We start from the raw sequence: 20,420 nt of genomic DNA, 5'->3' as shown, positions 1-20,420 counted from the left end.
CCCCCCCCCCCCCCCTGTAAATTACGGGAGAGGGGAAAATACTATGTTTTTCTTTTTTTTATTTTTTATTATGAGCTCTAATTTTAATTCAGGTAATTTTTTCATTTCAGAAAACTCGTCACTTTGGTAGCGTTGAAATTGAAAGGGCCGACAGTGGAGTTGGTAGTGAAACAAGTAAACCAGCTGTCACGAGACGAAAGAAGCCAAGTGTTGATCGTCGCAACGACGAAGTTTGTGCTGACTGTGATCAACAGCTAGAAGCGGAGCAGTCCGATAGTTTGAACTGCTGCCCTCTAGTGTGCGAAAAATGTGATAAAAAGCGATCCGAAAGGAAAGAGATTGTGACGGAAATAGTGGAAACCGAATTTAAATACGGCAAGGATCTGTTGATAATTAAAGAGGTTCGTTAGTTTCAGCCTTTATATATATTGTGTATTTATACATTTATTTCAAAGATTAAGTTAAAAAATCTTTGAAGGCACTCCAATTTTATTGTTATTACCAATAATTTGCATCGATTGTAGCGCGAGACAGCGTTTAAAGTGTAAATAACATCGCTAAGTTAATGGAAAATAAATAAATTGAATTAATTATTACTTCTTATAATTAAATGTATTTTTTAAAAATTATAAGTGTCATTTGTTTCATTAATTTTGTTTAACTATTTTCTTCCTCTTTTTCATAATAATATAAAGTACCTATAATGATACGATATCAGTGCAATCATAAAATTTATTTAATGATTAAATTTTTATCGAAATAAAGTATGATAAATAAGTGAGAATGAATAATAAAATATAGCATTTTCATTATACTGGGAGAATAGATTAAAAAAAAGGTCCACAAGCAATAGTAAAGGAAACAGCGATATAACTATTTACTATGATACAATAGCAACACAATTATGTAAACATATTATGACATTGTAAAGATTCGTAAAAGCATTCTAACTCAGAGAAATCGTCTTTGTTTAAAACTGGTTACCTAAGAGATGAAAGAATAGTTAACAAACTAAAGAAATTACACATACATGAGAGCGGAGGAATTTTTTTAGAACAGCAGTTGTTTGTAGATAAAAAGAGACCAGAGACTCCAACCCCTCTTCATTGCGTTTGCTAACCCCCGGAAGCAACTTTCCAATCCAGTGGCCTTTAACGACCCGCTCTCCAGTTTAACATTCTCTTAAATTTCATTCTCTTAAATTTCATTCTATTAAATTTCATTCTCTTAAATTTCATTCTCTTAAATAACGTTCTCTTAAAACTTAATTCTTGACTTTTTATTGATTCAATGAACAAATTTCAAAAATAATAAAAGCTTGCATTATAATTATGATCAACTACAGCAAAGAGGAAAAATCTTCAAAAAATCAGTCATTAAAGGCTCCTGGATTGCAAATTCGCCCTCCCCCGGAACTATCTCTCTGAAAACTTTATAACCAGAGATAACTTTGCTCGCTTTTTATTAGATGCTGATGCAAGTCAGTCTAGCTTTCAAAGAATGGTCGCACTGTTTTTAAACAAATATCTAAAAATATGCAGCCTGCTAAACCTGTCGTATTATTCCATTTTGTGGGGCCTTATAAAACCCAATAACAAAGAACCAATAATACGTACCTACTTAAATAATTTAGGTATTTATAGAATCAATTAATTAAGTATCCCTAGCGTCAATATAATTGTTTGGTGTTCCTTTTCTTTCCTTTTACTTGGATAATAAGCCGACCGGCCTGTGTAGGGGTTAGGGAACTGCCCTTGCATCAGAAAGGTACTGGGTTCGAATCCCGGGCAAGGCATGGATGTTCTTTCTTTCTCTGTACTATCTGTCCTTACTGTGGGATCAACGTTGGCCCACCTAATATGGTGCCTCTGAAAGAGTGGTCAGCAAATCTGTCCTTCGGCTGCCTGTGTGACCTAGATCATTCTCCAGGTGGGCATTGAAAAAAAAAAACTTGGATAATAAGTCTGATATTTTATACGAGTCCCTGTATACCCTTGGAAAAATGTTCTTAAATTATGCATGTTAATGAACCATTTAAAAATTTAAATAATAATTTTATTTATTAATTTATCTTGTAAATTTCACAGTTTCCGCAGTTTCTTAAAACTTCGACAAAGAAAGACCAAAATTGGCTTTTCAACAAAACGTACATTAATTAACAACAGAAAAATGAAATTATTGTTTTCCACTTAGATCAGTATAGTTTCAGATTTATGATTTCATACTTATAAAACAATTTTAATTTTCTTGATTTCAAGAACTGTTGTTTTGTTGCCAATTATAGGAGTTCAAAAGTCCAATGGAGGTGGCCGGCTTACTCACAAAAGAGCAACTGAATGGAATCTTCCTTAATTTAGATGAGCTTATCTTAGTTAATGCTTACTTTTCTGAAAAGTTGAAAGATGCCACAGACATAGCCATGGAGCAAGGAGACGAAGTAAGAAATATGGACACTTTTTTTATTTATCTGAACTCAAACTAGTAATTTACAGCCCAATTTCACCGCATACGCTTGAATGTAATGCTTGGCGTTGAAGAAGTTAAATTAAAAAAACTTAAATTCGAGATTAATTTCAAGTTTTTAGCAACTCTGTCGGAAGTTTTGAAAAGGGTTCAAGCAAAATATTGTTTAATAATTGCAAAATATTGTTTAATATTGTTCAACTTGAGAAAAATATGGTGCAATTTAAAACTTTATCATGGATGCTGCCATGTGCAATGTTAATGTTCAGAGTACTAATATTGTGGTTTACCATTAGGCTACGGATCGATTGCATGGTGACGGACGTAAAATATCAAAAGTGCATCTTGAGAATTTCTTCGGTAAATCAAAATGGGAAATGTTTCTACACATTTATGCAAGATAACGTGTTTTGTTATAGTTTATTTTAATTATTATTTATTCCATTTTCTATTTATTATTAGTGTTATTTTTTTAAAAAAAAAATATACTTGTTAGAGATTCACTTATCGTGGTTTAAAATTTCAAATGCTGTAGTATGAAATTTTAAACGATGTAGTATGAAATTTCAATTGATGTAGTATGAAATTTCGAATGATGTAGTATGAAATTTCGAATGATGTAGTATGAAATTTCAAATGATGTAGTATGAAATTTCAAATGATGTAGCATGAAATTTCAAATGATGTAGTATGAAATTTCAAATGATGTAGTATGAAATTTCAAAAGATGTAGCATGAAATTTCAAATAATGTAGTATGAAATTTCAAATAATGTAGTATGAAATTTCAAATGAATCTTTTAACAGTCTGTAACTTACTGAAAACTGATATTTATAAGTTAAAAGTCATTATTTCTATATCTTCAGTTTTTTACCTTGAAAATAATACCTGGTTTGCTTAAAAATATTAAATTTAAAAATTTGGTCACCTGGTCGACCTTACGATAGAATCGCCCTACGGTCAACATGATAGCGGATTTGACAACCAAATCAAATCTCGTAAAAATCAGTATCCTTTTATTTTCAGATTAGATAATATTATTAACCTCTTCTTAAACTATAAAATAAACAGAACTTTTATTTAAAAGTGCAAAAGATTCATTATAATCTTAAAAACGATTTTTGTGGACTTGACAAAGAAAAAAATTTCTTCAGCGCGAAGTGTTCTAATATTAAAATTATGATAACGAATTAAAATAATAATATTTAACGTGAAGTAATATTAAAAATAATGGTATCGGACTTGACAAAGAATTAAAATGCAAAGTCTGAAGAATTAAACTGACATGACGAAGAATAAAAATATTATGGAGTAATTTGATATTGAAATGATGATAACAAACTTCGCCATAAAAAACTTAGCGTAATTTATATTAAAAACAATGGTAGCGGATTTGGCAAATGATAAAAATATGCAATGTAAAGGAATTATTATTAAAAATAATAGTAAGGGATTTGACAATAAAAATATCAAGCGTAAAATAATTTAATATCAAAAACATGATATTGAACGTCACAAAGAAAAAAAATTTTATGAAGTAATTTGATATTGAAATAATGATAACAAACTTCACAAAGAATAAAAAGACTTAGCGAGAAATATTTTGAAATAAGATAATAGTAACGACTTAACTAAAGAATAATATTGAGCTTGAAGTTGCTATATTTAATAAATAATAGTAACGGACTTGACAAGGAATAAAAATACTTAACTTGAAGTAATTTGTTATTGAAAATAATATAACAGACTCGGTAAGAAATAAAGATAATAACTCAATGTGATTCAATAACTCAATTTAATTTAAAATTATGGACTCAACAAGGAAAAATGAATAAAATTAAAGTAATTTAATTAAAAGAATAAAAAAACTAAAGTAATTAACTTAATTAAACTAAAATAATTTAAAAATAATAATGGCAACAAATTTCGTAAAGAATAAAAATACTTATTGTGAAGTTGTGAAATAATTTACATTTGAAATAGTAACAGACTTGACAAAGCATTAAATTATTAAGCGTGAAAAAATTTGATTTCTTCAATTATAAAATTACTCGGAGAAAATAAATTCTGGTAAAATTACAGTACTGTAAGGTAATGAAATTTTTGATTATAAAAAAAGAACCATAATTCTGGTTTGTAAAGTATCTGGCTCCTAAACCATTCCCTAGGAAATATTTTGGTTCATATGGTAACGGTTTACCGGAAATTCTGGTTTCTAAAATTATAGTTCTTATTACCACACATTTAGAAGCTGAAAAGTGAATTTAACCAAATAAATGGTTTTTATGCAATGCTCTACGGTATCATGATAAAATTACCTAATTTTACCGCATTTGCTAAACGCAATCACATATTATAAAACTCTATTTTATAGTTAATTTTACTAAAATCATTACCAAAATGATTCGGTAGAAATTTCCTAACTTTCTGGTGTTCCTATAGTCCCAGAAACACGGTAAATTTTACCACATTCTGATAGTTTTTGACCATACGATTTTTCTCGGTGAAGAAACATATGTAAGAAGAGCTGCTAATATACTAAATAAGTTAGTAAAAGAAAAAGAAAATTTTCTAGAAAACGTGATATATACATAAAGACATGTTATTAATTTGAAAGACTATTTCTAGAAAAATCATCCGTTTGATTGATCACTTGTTGCAGGGGTAACAAAGTATACACATAATGTGCGTCTATTTATATGTTTTAGTTGACAACTCAGAAGACTGCCGCCTCAACTGTACCATCGATTTCCGAGTGACATAAAATTACTCATGTGCTTGTTTTTCACTCACAATGAAAGAAAACCCTAAGAAGTACAAATTTCCCAAAATAATTGCGGAAGTGCTACAACTTCTTGTTTAGGTTGCATATGCATGTTGTTAATGTAAACAAATTTAAAGAGACTCTAGATCAAGATGCCGCTGAAATTTCAGTTGTTAGATAAGGCGGTGTGTTAAATCAGAGCATCATAAAAACAAAGCATATTCTTTCAATGTATGCATTTTCATTCATTTAATTTTGAAAACGTAAAATTTTTTTATTTGCTGCTTATGTTTTTGTGCACTGTAAGTAATTACTGATCAAATTACAGTAAAAAGTACCGGCACACAGGATGGCGATACTTTTTATTGTAAAGTCCATTTTTAGCGGAACAAAGAATTTGATCTTCAGTAATAATTACCGTAAAATTACTGAATCACTCTAATTTAATAAATATAACAGTAAAAATTGAGGTATAATATTTTACGGTAAAAATGTATTTTACTGATGATGCAGCCAAAGTGCCGAATTTTTATACCGTAATTTGATTATGCTTTCTCTGGATAAACACACCTTATTGTCGAGGGATTCGGATTTCTGACCCCCAAGTAATTGGGGGTAGCCGCAGGCAGAGAAATAGAGTCATAATAGTTTTGTCAGGAAAGCAGTCTAAAATTTGGACCCCTTAATGTTATTTTCTTTTGGCGTATTGCTCCAGATCTCAAGAACTTTCTAAACAAACAGAAATATTTTTGCACACAATAATAAAATTCGCTTATCCGAAGATAATTCCACGGGAAAAAAACTTTTTTCAACATTTCTTATTTTTTATTATTTTATTTAATAATAGTCAATTTTTTAATTGTTAGGTATACAATTTTTTCATCGTTTTAAAGAATGTAATTTTAAATGGCATTATACAAAATTTGATCGAAATCGGAAAATTTGATCGAAATCCTGGGAAATTGAATTATAAAAAAAATAGTATTTCTCAAATTCGAAAAGTTATTTAGTCTAAGAAATTTCAAAAGTTATTCAGGATGTTCTGTTTTTTTTTTCCTTCTTTTTTTCCGTGCACTGTACATCCAAAAGTTGTATTAAAGTGAAAAGGAAATGATTTCTACGAAATTCAAACCTTCTAACCTATAAATATTTTTAGGCAGATAAAGAATGGTATATTTTATTTATAGAATGATTAACAAGATAAAAACAAGAAGGATGACGACGCAAAAGAGGATGATTACACGATTATTTAAGTATCAAAAAACATATAACAAGGAAGATCAGACTGAGTATCTGAATTCTATCAACTGTCCAGATGGTATCATAATTCCCTCCCACGCAATAGGCTTCAGGTCATATTTAAGACAGGAGTGGGTGAAACAGGTGTTTTTCGGGAAATTATGTTCTAAAGTTTACAATTTAAAGCAGTGATTTTAATATGTGTGGGATGCTGTAGTTAAATCCTATGGAATATGATCTAGAATTGACGTTTCTTTTTTAAAGAAATGTGTCCACAGAGTGTACTATTTTAAAAAAAGTTAAATTATCGAAGTAATGCTATGTTAACCCATTTTTACATTTGACTCTTTCTGTGTATGTTTGATTCATGAAAATTTTTGACTTTCCTCATTATACAAATAATGACTATTTCGCAATTATGTATGTTTTGAAATTTTTTTTTTCTTCATTTGAATTCTGCCTAAGAAATTCTACTTTTTTTGTTTCCAAAACTCCATCTTTTTCTGCACTTTTTACGTCAGACATAGTTTATAGTATCTTTTAATTCAGTTGCATCGAGTACATCAAACAAGTTCTCCTTTTACGTTTGCTATAATAAAGCCACATCCATCTTCTAGGCTTCAACCCCAATAAATTTGTTAATTTTTGTGAAGGGGTAATTTCAGAATTAAATTTCATTTCCAATCATTACTATATTTGAATAAAATTTAAAAAAATTATTTTGTGTTATTTTTTTATCTTAATAATTTGGTTTTATAATTGTATGCAAATATATTTTTTTAATATATCATCAAATGGTATCAGAGATATGGCAACATACACAAATAGTAAAATTATAAATCACAACTTTGAGTAGTTCTAATTTTGGTGAAATTACAGTAATGAACAGTAATGATATTTCTGGTAAATAAATTAAAAACCATAATTCTTCTTAATAAAATCCAAAAATAAGCTAATTAAACCATTCCTTTGGTAATTTTACCTTTCATATCGTAATGGTTTATCGGAAATTCTGATTTTTAAAGTTATAGTTATTATTACAACACATTTTGTAAGGAATACAAAAACGGAAAGTAAATTTTACCGAATAAAGGATTTTTATGCCATGCTCAGAGGTATCATGATAAAATTACCGAATTTTAACACATTTTAAACATTTTATCACATATTATGAAACCATATGTTTTGTTAATTTTACCAATATTTTTACCAAAGTTCTTTGATAAAAATTACTGATTTTTTTAACGTTCCCATAGAACCAGAAGCACAGTAAAACGTACCATATTCTCGAAGTTTTCATCATACATTTTTACTCAGAGTATTATTATTATTATTTACACTATTTTAATTATTTATATGTTTCTCTCATTTCAGGATTACACCACTGTAAATATAGGAAAAATATTCTTAGAGACGACAACAATGCTGAGAGCATTTGAGGTTTATTGCATTAGACAGGTAAATTCTCTTTTGTGGGACCCATTCTCTAATTCCATCTAATTTTATTTCAAGTTAAGTATTTTAACCAAATTAAGTACAGCAGTTTATACCGTTAAAATTTATTATTGAAACAAATAAATCTGTCAACTTAAGTGCAACTTTCAATTATAGTAAAATAAAGTAATGAATTAATATAGACTGTCGGAAAATTATATTTTCAAATTTGATGCCCGTAAAAATCGTAAAGTAAATAATGTTGTTAAATTCTGCTTCATATTTCTTAAATATAAGTAAAGTTTTTGAGGATTAAAAAAAGTTTTTGAAAAAATTTTTTGCAGCAAAAAAAAAGTGTCTTGCATGTTATTTTCTTAAAAGAGTTTAGATTTTGTGCTCACGAGCTTTCATTCTCTCAGTCTCAGAATTATTGCCTTTAATATTTGAGAAAAACACATGAATAAATAAAAAATAACTTTGTATTGTTTCCGTGTTAAAACTAAACTTTAGTTAGAGAGATTTTGCATAGAGTTGTAGTTTCTCCTAACCTTTTATTCCTTTACAGCGCATGAGCGAAAAATTCCCTACAAATCATCACGTCTCTAAGGAGTATAAAATAAAGCTAGCGTTACGGTTAACGTGAGACAAATGCTATGCAAAAACTCTCTATTATATATAACGAAATTGAGCTCTTCTGATTTAACAAATGTCCAATGCAATACGTTTAGAGATCAATTAAAATATTCACGTTATAATAAAACAACAGATGATAAGGTAAAAATTGTTGCTATAAAATCTCACTACGAAATATTTGACTTCAAACTTATGAGAACCATATTAAACTAAATTCAACTTCCTTAGAAGAAAAAAATGCCTTGTTTAAATTTTTACTTTTTCCAGCAACAGTTTCAAATGGAATTGTCATATGGCACTCAATATTATTTTGCATCCGCCATTAAAACTCAACAGTTATAATTATTATATTTCACGGACATCAATTATTATATTTCAGCATTGCTACGATGAAGTCTTTGATGATGAATATTTTAATAAAATTAAAAATTAAGTTCATTGTGTTGGTATGATCTTTCTTTCACCAATTTCATCGTTTTCCATTACAACAAATGCTGGAACGATTTTAGTTATAATCACAATATACTTAGTTAACTATTCTTTTAGTTTTAAAACGGATTCTATTTTGTTTTAGGGTTCGGCGTCCGTCCTGCTAACCAACTTGGAGAAGGAGAAAGAACTCCTGAGGATATTCTTGAAAGTGTCACAGATGGAGAACACTCTCCTCAGGAGAATGAACCTCTCCGCCTTTCTCATGGTCCCGGTGCAAAGGGTCACTAAGTAAGTCTATGGTTGAGAATGTTGTCTTATATTTGGTATGATTCATTCAAATAATAAAAGTACACCTTTTATTGTATACGACTATGGAATTGCAACGACTGCAACACACCTGACCATAGCAAAGTGTCTCAGCCCCATGTATAGAACCATTTCACTGCCGTGGTAGGAATCATTTCAATCAGACTACGTAGTTCACCCCTGACCTTGGACATCCAAATTCGGTCGAAGTTAATGCCATGGCTGATTCAATAATTTAAAATACAAAATGGGGCCGTGATAGCTTGGTTGGTAAGACGTTGGGTTCGTGTTCGGGAGTTCGAAAGCCGAAGAATCCCCGTGTATTAAATGGTGACTGGGGCACATTAAATCGATCGAGATCACAGAGTCCTCCAAGTTCCCACAAAGAATCTATATCTCTGGAATACTGAATTGGAGATTGATCTTTCTCTAGTTCAGGTCAAAATTACGATCTGTGGATGAATGAATGGGTCCTCAGTGTAAAATGGGTTGTGACGTGTGTATGGTTGCAGTCACATTCTTGGTCATAAATGGCGCCACTTAACAAGAAACGCATTCTCTGACTTAAGAGTTCGCTTGATTCGCAAGTGCACAAGTAACAACAACAACAAATTATAAAATGACAGATATATGTCATTTAGAAGTTTTTGTCACCACCAGACTTGCTGCGTATAATACGGATTGTCGTACTAGCGTACATACGCAGCAAGGTGATATCAAGAGCACTAGAGTACACAAGTATGCAAGATATTACGAGTACACAAACTTCAACAAAATCTGCTACCAGGACACTTTTTATGAAGGTCCTTTCAAACAGGTAGCACCTGTCTGTTTCTGGAATATTGTACATCCCATATGCTGTTTAAACCCTCGACTTTCGAAAAGTTTCAATTAAAGTTATAAAATCGGTTTAACAGTGCTGTCAGAAATGGGATCACTGAAAACTCTACCTGGTGCAAAATTAATGTCAGATGGGCAGATTTGTTGGCCACTCTTTCATCGACACTATACAAGATGGGCTAACGTTGCTCCCACAGTAAAGAGAAGATAGAACAGAGAATGAAGGAACATTCATGCCTAGTCCGGGACTCTATCCTAGGACCTTTCTGATGCAAGGTCAGCTCCTTAACCAATAACATCGTCCTAACGGTACTAATATGAAACCGAAAAGGTGATTTTCAAAATCTCAAGTCTCTCTATTTTGTTGGATTTATACGCTTTGTAAACACCTTTTTGATAACAGATTTGCGTTTTCAATAATTTTAATCATTTATTACTGTAATTATAAGCACTTTTCTTCTTGCTTACCTTTTGTAATGATTGTAATTTTTGGAATATTTTATAGGTATCCTCTGCTATTAAGCAGACTCTACAAAGTGACCCCATACCACCACAAAGATAGAGAAGCATTAAGAGAAGCTCAACTGAAAATTGAACTTCATCTAGAACAGATTAATCAGGTATTTCATCTCAAAATAACATTCATCTTTTCCTACCCGGTTTGAAATAATGTTGCTATACTCTTATAATTGGATAGTTGCAAACAACGTCACGCGTGGATTATTCGTGTTATTTGCTTAGGCCACTATTCAGCAGCCAATCAGATTCGATACATACGTGACAACGTTTGCAGGCATCCAATTAAATCCGATCGGAAATTTAATTCAGAGCCATAATACGCCAAGTCAATACACCAAGTACACGTGATTAGTGTCTCAGGGGATAGAACACTTGCCTCCCAATGTGGCTCGCCAGGTTCGAATCCCAGCGATGACTGTCGATACGAATTTCGCACTCCGCTAGCACCAACCACTGTGCTGACTTAAAATATCCTCAGTGGCAGACGGATGAGTTAGAGACCCCTTGTCATCAGGCTAACAATGGGAGGTTTTCGTGGTTTTCCTGTCCTTATAACGAAAATTCGGGTTAGTTTCATCAAAAAGTCCTCCACGAAGGCAAGTTTCTCCTAATACTTGATCCAGGACTTCCCTTATCTTCTGGATTGGGTTCAAAATTGAAAGGCAACGGAGTTGAACATTGATAGTTGTAAACTCAGAATTGGGTCTGCTGTTCAATGCCTGTTATAAAATAAAATAAAATCACGTGATTATGCCCAACCGTGTAATTTCAACAGTATTCTTCTTTTCGAGTTGCATGTACCCAACTGTTCGAAATTATATACATTTTTTTCTGAGATTTTTCCAATTTTAACGGGAAGTTGGATATTTTATATGATCTTTTCTTCTTGGCTAACTTTGAAATAGCTCTTCGAAAAAAAAACTAAATAATTGTTTTTGTTGTCCCCTGTTTATTTTGCTACAGTACATATTTTAAGACGTGGACTTAATATTTAATTATAAGTAGACAAATTTATACAATTTATATGAAACTCGGAAACTCGAACAACAAATTATGTTAATTGCAATTAGAATATATATGGTTTAGAGATTTTGCAGAAGTTTCGGAATTTTTTTGTGAATATTGTTAGGGCTAAAGGAAAACATAAGCAAATGTTAAAAAAAATATTTTATTTCATTACTTTATTTACGCTCATCCTTTTAATATACTAGTTTGATTGTAATTGATATAACGTAATTTTTTTTATTTTATAAAATACTACGACTAATCAAAGAACCTTTACACTCTAACTAAAGATATTTTAATAAATGAAGTTAATCCCTTAATGGTCATATAATTTGAAGAAAATGATCATATGATTCAAAGATATGATCAATGATTTTTCAAGAAAATTATATAAACTTAAGTGCAATGTTTGAATTCATTTTTATTTTTTTAGTTACTCGCAATTATATATGTTTGATGAATGCTGACAACTAGTTTAAAATAAACTAACTATCACTTTACGAACAGTCTGATAGTGCCATCTGGTGTATATATTGAGAAATAAAACATAATTCCGGGCATAAGAAATAGATTGTATTTACCTTTTTTGCGAGTTTCTTTTGAACACTCCATCCCGAAAATATCACGGGCACGAGAAATAAAATACAAAATTTCATCCCGTTATTTTAGCCGGTTGCAAGAAAGAAAGGGTTAATTGATTTGTCAAGTGAATTGCTCAATGAATTGTATTTATTTAGGCTTTATCAAATAATCAACGTCAAATAATAAATGTTAAATAATCTTTGTCAAATAATCAATGTATCTTTGAGCTTATTTTCTAAATAAATAATAAAAGAAAATTTTATAACAATATCTTTTTTTAATAGCAGCATAATCAATAAAGCAAAGCAAAGGCTCCTCAAAACTTAAAATAATAAACAGACAGGCTAAGTGCTGCAGACTATAAACAGAGAAAATATTGCTTTTAATTTAACACTTTTAAATGTCAGTCTACGTCCTTGTCCGTTTCTTCTAATCCTTCTCTTCCTCAAAATCATTGGAAGCGTAGTGGAGTAGTAAGAGTAAATTGGGTCTGTACGGAAAAAGATAAACATCATTCGTCTCTTCTTTTTCCGTTTCTTCGTCTCCGTTTGACGGATCGTTCGTAAACAAGAATGAATTGACTGAAAACAAGAGAACGGTTCCTGTAAATAATATCAGGAAGTTTACTAAAATGGTTTTAAACATTGAAAAAGAGCGTTTTTAAACTATGTTTTTTTTATGTATAGTGCTGCGAAATAGATATAATGATGTGAAATATGAATTATTTGTAACTATAGTTATAGATTTGTCTTTTCAAAAAATCATAATAAGTATATGGTTTTTGAAAGCATAATATTTTTCCTTTGTCCTTTTCAGCATATGTAGTTTTGCTTTAGATATTTAGAGAAATATATAAAATAATCAGAAAGAATTTTGATGCTTCGATTTACTTACTTAAATCTTAATTATTTACACTTCTCCATGGCGCGTGGAAATGCATTTTGCTCTGATTTGCCCCTCTCTACCACTGTGGTTTTTCTTGTTCTGTTTTTCATCTTCTTATTTACCATCCCTTCTGCAGAGGATCAAAATTGCGATGGCATGTCTTCGGATCATCCTCAGGGATGTTTCCCAGCCCTTTGCCTATAGCCCATTGTGCAGCTCTAGAGCAACGTAAAAAAAGTGCCTACATCTTCCTATTTCTTTCTCGGCTACTGTGGTTTCTCTAGTTGAGTTTCGCACCTTTATTTTTCCATTTTCACTAGCAACTTTTCGTTTTATATTTCAAATCTCTTTTTTTCACAAAAACGTCTCGTAAGTCTTGAAAATGGGCAACTGTTTTTGAGCGCTTGAAACATGTTGGTTGTTATTTCCTATTTACATATTGTTGAAGCGATTGAAGTTTTTAATCAGCTAACTTAATTACCTGTTGCAAGTTTAAAACTGAAGTTTCATAGTTTTCTTTCATTTTCTTTTTTAATAAACATTTTTTGATTGACAATACAGCGTATATCCTATGAAAAATAAAGACTGAATTAAACTGTTGATTCTCAAAAATTTAAAGTAATAAAACATGTAAAAATGTTTTTATATTCAATTATAATACTTTCCATTTTTTTCTCAGTCATTCTTTTCAAGTAATTTCGGCTTCAGAAGTGAAGGAGAGTATTTATTACTCGAAATGTTTCTGTAAATTTTGGCAGATTGTTAAAAATGTGTTACACTCAATGTCAACACACTTTATTGTTATCTATTCAATTTCAAAACAAGAATTTCCTATTAGAAAGGTAAATTCTTACTCTGTTTTTCGATTCCCTATTTAGGTTACTTTTATTCATCATTTTTGACAATAGATAACAGAGAATTCTTTTGATATGCTTTTAATAAATCAATAATGCACTTAATCGAACAAATGACTCGATGAACTCATAAATTTGAAGCTACTGTGGATATATCAATATAAACAGGGTTTCCACGAATCTTTAAGTGGTAGTAAATTTTCATTTTTAAGTTATCTCTCTATATGTCACTGTATACTATGGATATGTTAATATTAACAGGGTTAACGAATTTTACAGTGGTAGTAAATTAACGTTAATTCTAGTAGAAATTTTCACTTTTAAGATACCACTGTATATGTCACTGTATACTATGGATATGTCAATATTAACAGGATTTTTGCGAATCTTACAATGGTAGTAAATTAACGTTGTTACTACAAGAAATTTCCATTTTTAAAATACCACGGTATATGTCACTGTATACTGCGAATATGTCAATATTAACAGTGTCTCCACGAATATTAAAGTTAATTTACGTTTATAATATCATAAATTTCCATTTTTAAGATACCACTATATATGTCACTGTATACTATGGATATGTCAATATCAACAGGATTTTTACGAATCTTACAATGGTAGTAAATTAACGCTAATACTACCAGAAATTTCCATTTTTAAGATACCATATACCTGTGTATATCATTGGATATTGCGTCAATAAGAACAGGGTTTCCACGAATCTTAGAGTGGTAGTAAATTGACGTTAATTCTATTAGAAATTTTCCCTTTTTAAGATATCACTGTATATGTCACTGTATACTATGGATATGTCAATATTAACAGGATTTTTGCGAATCTTACAATGGTAGTAAATTAACGTTAATACTACAAGAAATTTCCATTTTTAAGATACCACTGTATATGTCACTGTATACTGCGAATATGTCAATATTAACAGTGTCTCCACGAATATTAAAGTTAATTTACGCTTATACTATCAGAAATTTCCCTTTTTAAGATATCACTGCATATGTCACTGTATACTGTGGATATGTTAATATTAAGAGGGTTTCCACGAATCTTACAGTAGTAGTAAATTTACGTTAATACTATCAGAAGTTTCAATTTTCAAGATACCACTTTAACGTTTAGACTTTAGAGATATAGTAGACCACAGTTTTTATGCAGATATACAAGGTCAAACAAATTGAATGGCCCAATTTCATAGGTATACAACGCATCATGTAATAAATGTATTCATTAAAAATGTACATATATGCAGAGATAATACACACCAGTTTTAAGAGGAATAATCTAAGAGGGAAAGAAATATATTTTTATTCCTCAGTTTTTTAATAACTCCAAATGCATAAATATTAACTTAAAATCTCAAGTTTTGAGGTTTTAATTAGGAAGTGAGAGCTAATAATAGGTAAACTGGAAGCTTAACTGTAGTAAAAATGGCAAGGCAATTTCACATCAAATGGACGATAAAAAATTGTAATTTTACTTGGTTATTTTCATGAATATGATTACAATTATTTTTATGCATTTACATTTGGTAGTGGGATATTTTAGGCATTGATGCATGCTTGCAGTACATTTTCTGAGAAATATATTCACTAAATTCACACTTCATGTTTAATACAAAACTATGGTATCACCCGGCAACAAGATTGCAAAACAAAAGGAATAAAGCTATAATCTTTATATTCCTAGGTGCCTTCCTATAAGAAGTAAATTTTTGTCTTTTTTTTTTTTACAAGTTTAGAGCTTTAAAAAATACATCACATTCCCACCACTGATATTTTTAGTAGGTAAAATGTGCCAATACCCGATATATTCATGCCCGGTATTCTTCACATTGAAGCTTTAATTGCCCATTATTATCTACACTGGTGATTTTTTAAGGTAAAATGCCATTATCCGGTATTTCTGACCCTGACGTTCTTTTTTAGAATAAAGACAATTGTCCGGCATTCCATTACCTGGTATTACTCACACTGATTATTTTTTTAAGATTAAGTGCCATTACTCGGTATTTCTGACACTGATGTAATTTTTTTTTGTGTAAAGACCATTGTTCGGTATTCAGTTGCCAGATATTACCTACACTTGTGATTTATTAAAATAAAGTGCCATTTCCTGGTATTTCTGTCACTGATGTTAGACTTTTGTCCGGTATTCCTTTGTCTGGTATGACCTATATTGATGATTTTTTAAGATAAAATGTCATTGCTTGGTAGTCCTACAACAGAAGTTTTTTTTTAAGTGAAAGGGCCATTTTCTATTTTGTCTGATTTAAATTATGTACAACTCGTAGCCTCCTCTGGGCAAGAAAAATAAAAAAAGCTATCCTAATTACTGAAGACAAATGAATGGATATCATAACATAAAATCAAAACAAATGCGAATTGTGGCAAACTTAAAGTATCAAAATGCTTTCAATATTTTTTTGCTAGAAAGTTAATATTTTATTTCCGATTTCTGAATTTTGGAATCGCTCTCTGCTGTATCTGTTTCAAAAAAAATACGGGCATACAACCTTATCTTTCTGCACCTGCAAAAAAAAAATGATAACAATCCACTCCCTATAGGGAGACAGCTTGGAATTGACTACAAGCTTGTTGTTTTGCATCATCTTGCTACCTGGCAGCACTTTTTTAAGCACCATTTTCTTTCCCGATCTGTTATTTTTAATAAGCACTTTCTTTCCATCGAAAAAAATACAAAACTGAAGACGTAAACAAAAATGTTACAAGCTAAAAAAAAACAATTTTATACTTTCTAACAAACTGTAAATGTTCACTGAAAATAGGTTTTACTAGCACTGCATGTCACAAAGTTAAAACCATTTTATTTCAAGAAGTCAGTGACTTTTTCTCTCGCTTCACCCACTGATATCTCTAGACAAAAAGTTTGCCAGCTCTAATTAATATCATTCCAAAATAGTTCAACAAAAATAATTTGTAATCCCGAAGGAATGTTCCAACATTCAACAACGTCAGAAGATAAATATTGGGATGGTGTTGAAAAATATGATGTAAGAAGCATTCGAAAATTCCAAAAAGAAAAACACGGAATATTACTCCTTTTCATTCTTTGGTATTCTATTTTTGGGAAGTTCTACAGTAGCAGTATATTAACGGCGCCAAAAAAACAAACGACAGTAGACTTATTTTAGAGTTTGTTTTTGTAATCAAAAAACCACAAAAATATGAAAAAAGTCTCGTAGAAAAATAATATATTTTCATCCCGGTGTTCTTGGTGGAATGTAAGAGGTATGCGACATTTTGAGAAAGCTGGCTCCAGCTTTAGCTAGTAAATTTCAAACTGTTAGAATTGGTAGGAAAAAAAAGTGTCACGTGTTATTTAAAGCTTATGATGACTAGAATGTTTTCTGTTACCTGCATTTTTTTTTCATTACAACATTTTTATTTTGCATTCGCTTTCGTGACTGTGAATAAGTAATCTTGCAATTGAAAATTTTATAACTTTCCTACTAGCTAACGTACTCAAATCTCTATTAGGCCTTTCGTTGCCTGATAGCAATACAAGCTTGAATCTTTCCTGATCACTAGAAGCGGTATTTATTGTTATATTTCCGCCAAAGGTGAAAAGGTGGTTAATTGTGTTCCACGTAATTTAAACATTGCCATAACTAGAAATTCTTCTTCTGTAACACATATTTCTCTTTTTTTTACTATGTTTTTAAACTAGCAGTGGAATAACAGTGGAATGATACAGTTGAAAATTCATAAAAATTAACACCATTCGAGATTCCTGTTACTTCCCAGCTAACTTAAGTGTTCACATTTTATCTCGAACTCTACGAATGATGTCAATTCAAGTTTTTTTCATTTTCTGATCGCTAGAAATATAATTTATTTTATTTTATTTTATTTCACTTTACGACCAGCGTTAAACAGAAGACTATATTCTGAGTTAAATACTATCATTGTTCAACTCCATGACTTTGTAATTTAGAACCTAACCCAGAAAACAGTGGAACTCCTGGATCAAGCATTGAGAAAATTAGACTTTGCAGAGATTTTTTTTATGGAACTAACCTGCATTTGCGTTAGATGGAGAGGAAAACCACGAAAACCTCTCATGGTCATGCCAATGGCTAAGGGATTCTAATCCATGATTGATCTACTCCTGAGAATATTTTATATCAGCACTGTGGTCAGGGCGAGCTGGGAGTAGAATTCGTATTGATTTGCCAGTGAACATGGGTCACATCATTAGAAGTCTAGCCCTTAAGCCACTGCGGTTCAAGTAGAACTTATTTTATTTTATTACCGCCGTTGAACAGCTGACCCAATTTTGGGTTTACGACTACTGATGTTTAAGTTTTGTAATTTTGAACCCAATTCAGAGGACAAGGGAACTCCTGGATCAAGTGTTGGGAGAAATATGCCTTCGTGGAGGATTTTTTGATGGAACTAACCCTCGTTTTCGTTTCACGGAGAGGGAAACCACGAAAACCTTTCACGGCTAGACTGACGACAAAGGGATTCTAACCCATGATCCGTCTATGATTATATTTTATGTCAGCACTGTGGTTAGTGTGAGCCAGGTGCGGAATTCGTATGGACTAGCCCTCGCTGGGATTCGAATCAGGTTCACCTCATAAATAGGCTGACGTTCTATTCCCTGAGCCACCACGACTTAAGCAGAACTTATTGACATATTACCGCTAAAAGGAATTTATTATCAAACAAACTTCTGACCACTTTCCGACTACCTAATGTACTCAAAGTCCCTTCTGGGGCTCTGTACATAATATTAATACAAATTGTAATTTATTTTAAAAAAATAATGCTAGCAACATATTCATTGTTATTTAATTTCCAATCGAAATTACAACCAATTTCTGACACAAACGAAGTGACAGAGTAGTAAGATGAAGAAATCATTAAAATGAAATTGAAAACTGTTTTTTTTTTTTCCAACCACGTTTCTAAAGCTATCTTTAAAGAAGAAAATTATTTCATTTCTGTCAAACCTAAAATGAAAGACGTAGCACGTATCACTTTTGTTATAAACTTCTAATATCCTTGAAAATTCCTCTCACGTGTTTAGAAACTGATTTTGAAACACGTTTTGGTGGCAAAACAAATAATTAGGTGTTGCAAAAATAAAACTATTTTCTCCTTTGAAGACAATTTTAAAAACGCAGTTTGCAAAACAAACTTGAGAAATGAATTATTTGACAAAACTTCTCCTAAACACCGTAGTAAAAAAATATCTCTTTTCAGATTTGAATTATCTACGAATGAGCCCATTAATCGCCAAGTTGTTATTTTCGAGTTCTATTTGTATATATATATTGACATTTAATGTAGTGTAACCAACTTGGTTACGAATCTTACCTAATTTTTTCTCTCATTAAAATTCGAACTTGAATTCTTGAATTGCAATGATAATTTTTCAAAACTAATGTTATGTGAGATTTTAAGAAACAAAGAGCTTTCACTATTCTATTAAGTAATCGCCGAATACAAACTAATTTTTGAACCTACATAACTGTTATTTTTGCGTTTGTTGTAAAACAATCAAATGAATTCAATCGAATAAAATTATTTCGGTGCGCTAACGGCATTTTAGAACAGCCCCTCAAAATACATTTGTGAGAACATTTTAGAACCGCCCCTCAAAATACATTTGTGAGTATGTCTTTTTAGAACTGCCCCTCAAAATATATTTGTGAGTATGACATTTTAGAACTGCCCCTCAAAATACATTTGTGAGTGCGACTTTCTGGAACCACCCCTCAAAATACATTTGTGAGTGCAACTTTTTAGACCCCGCCTCAAAATACATTTGTGAGCACTAACAATAATGCATTAAACTTAATTGTTAACTTGATTAAAAATTTCATTCGCTTCAAAAATATAAAAATTGGAAATAATTGTCGACATGTTTCAAGCGCTCAAATATAGGCGCCCATTTTCAGGACTTGCCAAACGTAAATAAGCTGAAGTAAAAGTGATTTGAAATATAAAGCGTACCAATGAAAAATGAAAAAATAAAGGTAAGAAACAAAAGTAGGAAAACTACAGTAGTCAAGAGAGAGAGAGAAAAAATGTAAAGCTTATTAAACTTATTATGAAAAACCACAATGGCCGAAAATCAGAATATCAGAGCCACAGAAGAAAATCAGAAGCCACAGAATTGTCTTGTTCTGTTGTTTAAAAATAGGCGCCTATCTTTGAGCGCATGAAACATGTCGACTAATTACAGTTCTATGTGAATATTGTTAACTGTAATTAGAAGACCATAACGTAAAAAAAAGCTGAATTAGGGCATTCTACGTCATGCGCTAATGAAAATTATGCATTCGTCATGGAATGTCATAACAATAGAAAAAAAACTGTATCGGGACATTTTATGTAAAGGAAGAAGTATTAAATTTATAGCGGAATGCCTAAAAAACTGGGTTAAGATGTTTCACACACACATACATATATATA

General features: G+C 31.0%; 1 protein-coding gene and 1 long non-coding RNA gene across 2 annotated transcripts in view; one reads left to right on the top strand and one right to left on the bottom strand.

The window, feature by feature from the left end:
• Positions 1-20,420, top strand: part of LOC107447826 (uncharacterized) — a 124,533-nt gene that overhangs the window by 88,224 nt on the left and 15,889 nt on the right. Inside the window, exons 8-12 of the mRNA XM_043041886.2 lie at positions 111-401; positions 2,285-2,437; positions 7,841-7,924; positions 9,108-9,253; positions 10,617-10,731. Coding sequence (XP_042897820.1) covers positions 111-401; positions 2,285-2,437; positions 7,841-7,924; positions 9,108-9,253; positions 10,617-10,731 — 789 coding nt within the window. The remainder of the gene's footprint in view (positions 1-110; positions 402-2,284; positions 2,438-7,840; positions 7,925-9,107; positions 9,254-10,616; positions 10,732-20,420) is intronic.
• LOC122269334 (uncharacterized) overlaps positions 12,475-20,420 on the bottom strand; it is a 9,216-nt gene continuing 1,270 nt past the window's right edge. The window contains exon 2 of the long non-coding RNA XR_006225124.2: positions 12,475-12,819. This is a non-coding gene — a long non-coding RNA (uncharacterized lncRNA). The remainder of the gene's footprint in view (positions 12,820-20,420) is intronic.

This window comes from Parasteatoda tepidariorum, chromosome 7 (genome assembly GCF_043381705.1).
Source record: "Parasteatoda tepidariorum isolate YZ-2023 chromosome 7, CAS_Ptep_4.0, whole genome shotgun sequence".
NCBI lineage: Eukaryota > Metazoa > Arthropoda > Arachnida > Araneae > Theridiidae > Parasteatoda > Parasteatoda tepidariorum.
This window is presented reverse-complemented; position numbering and strand designations above follow the sequence as displayed.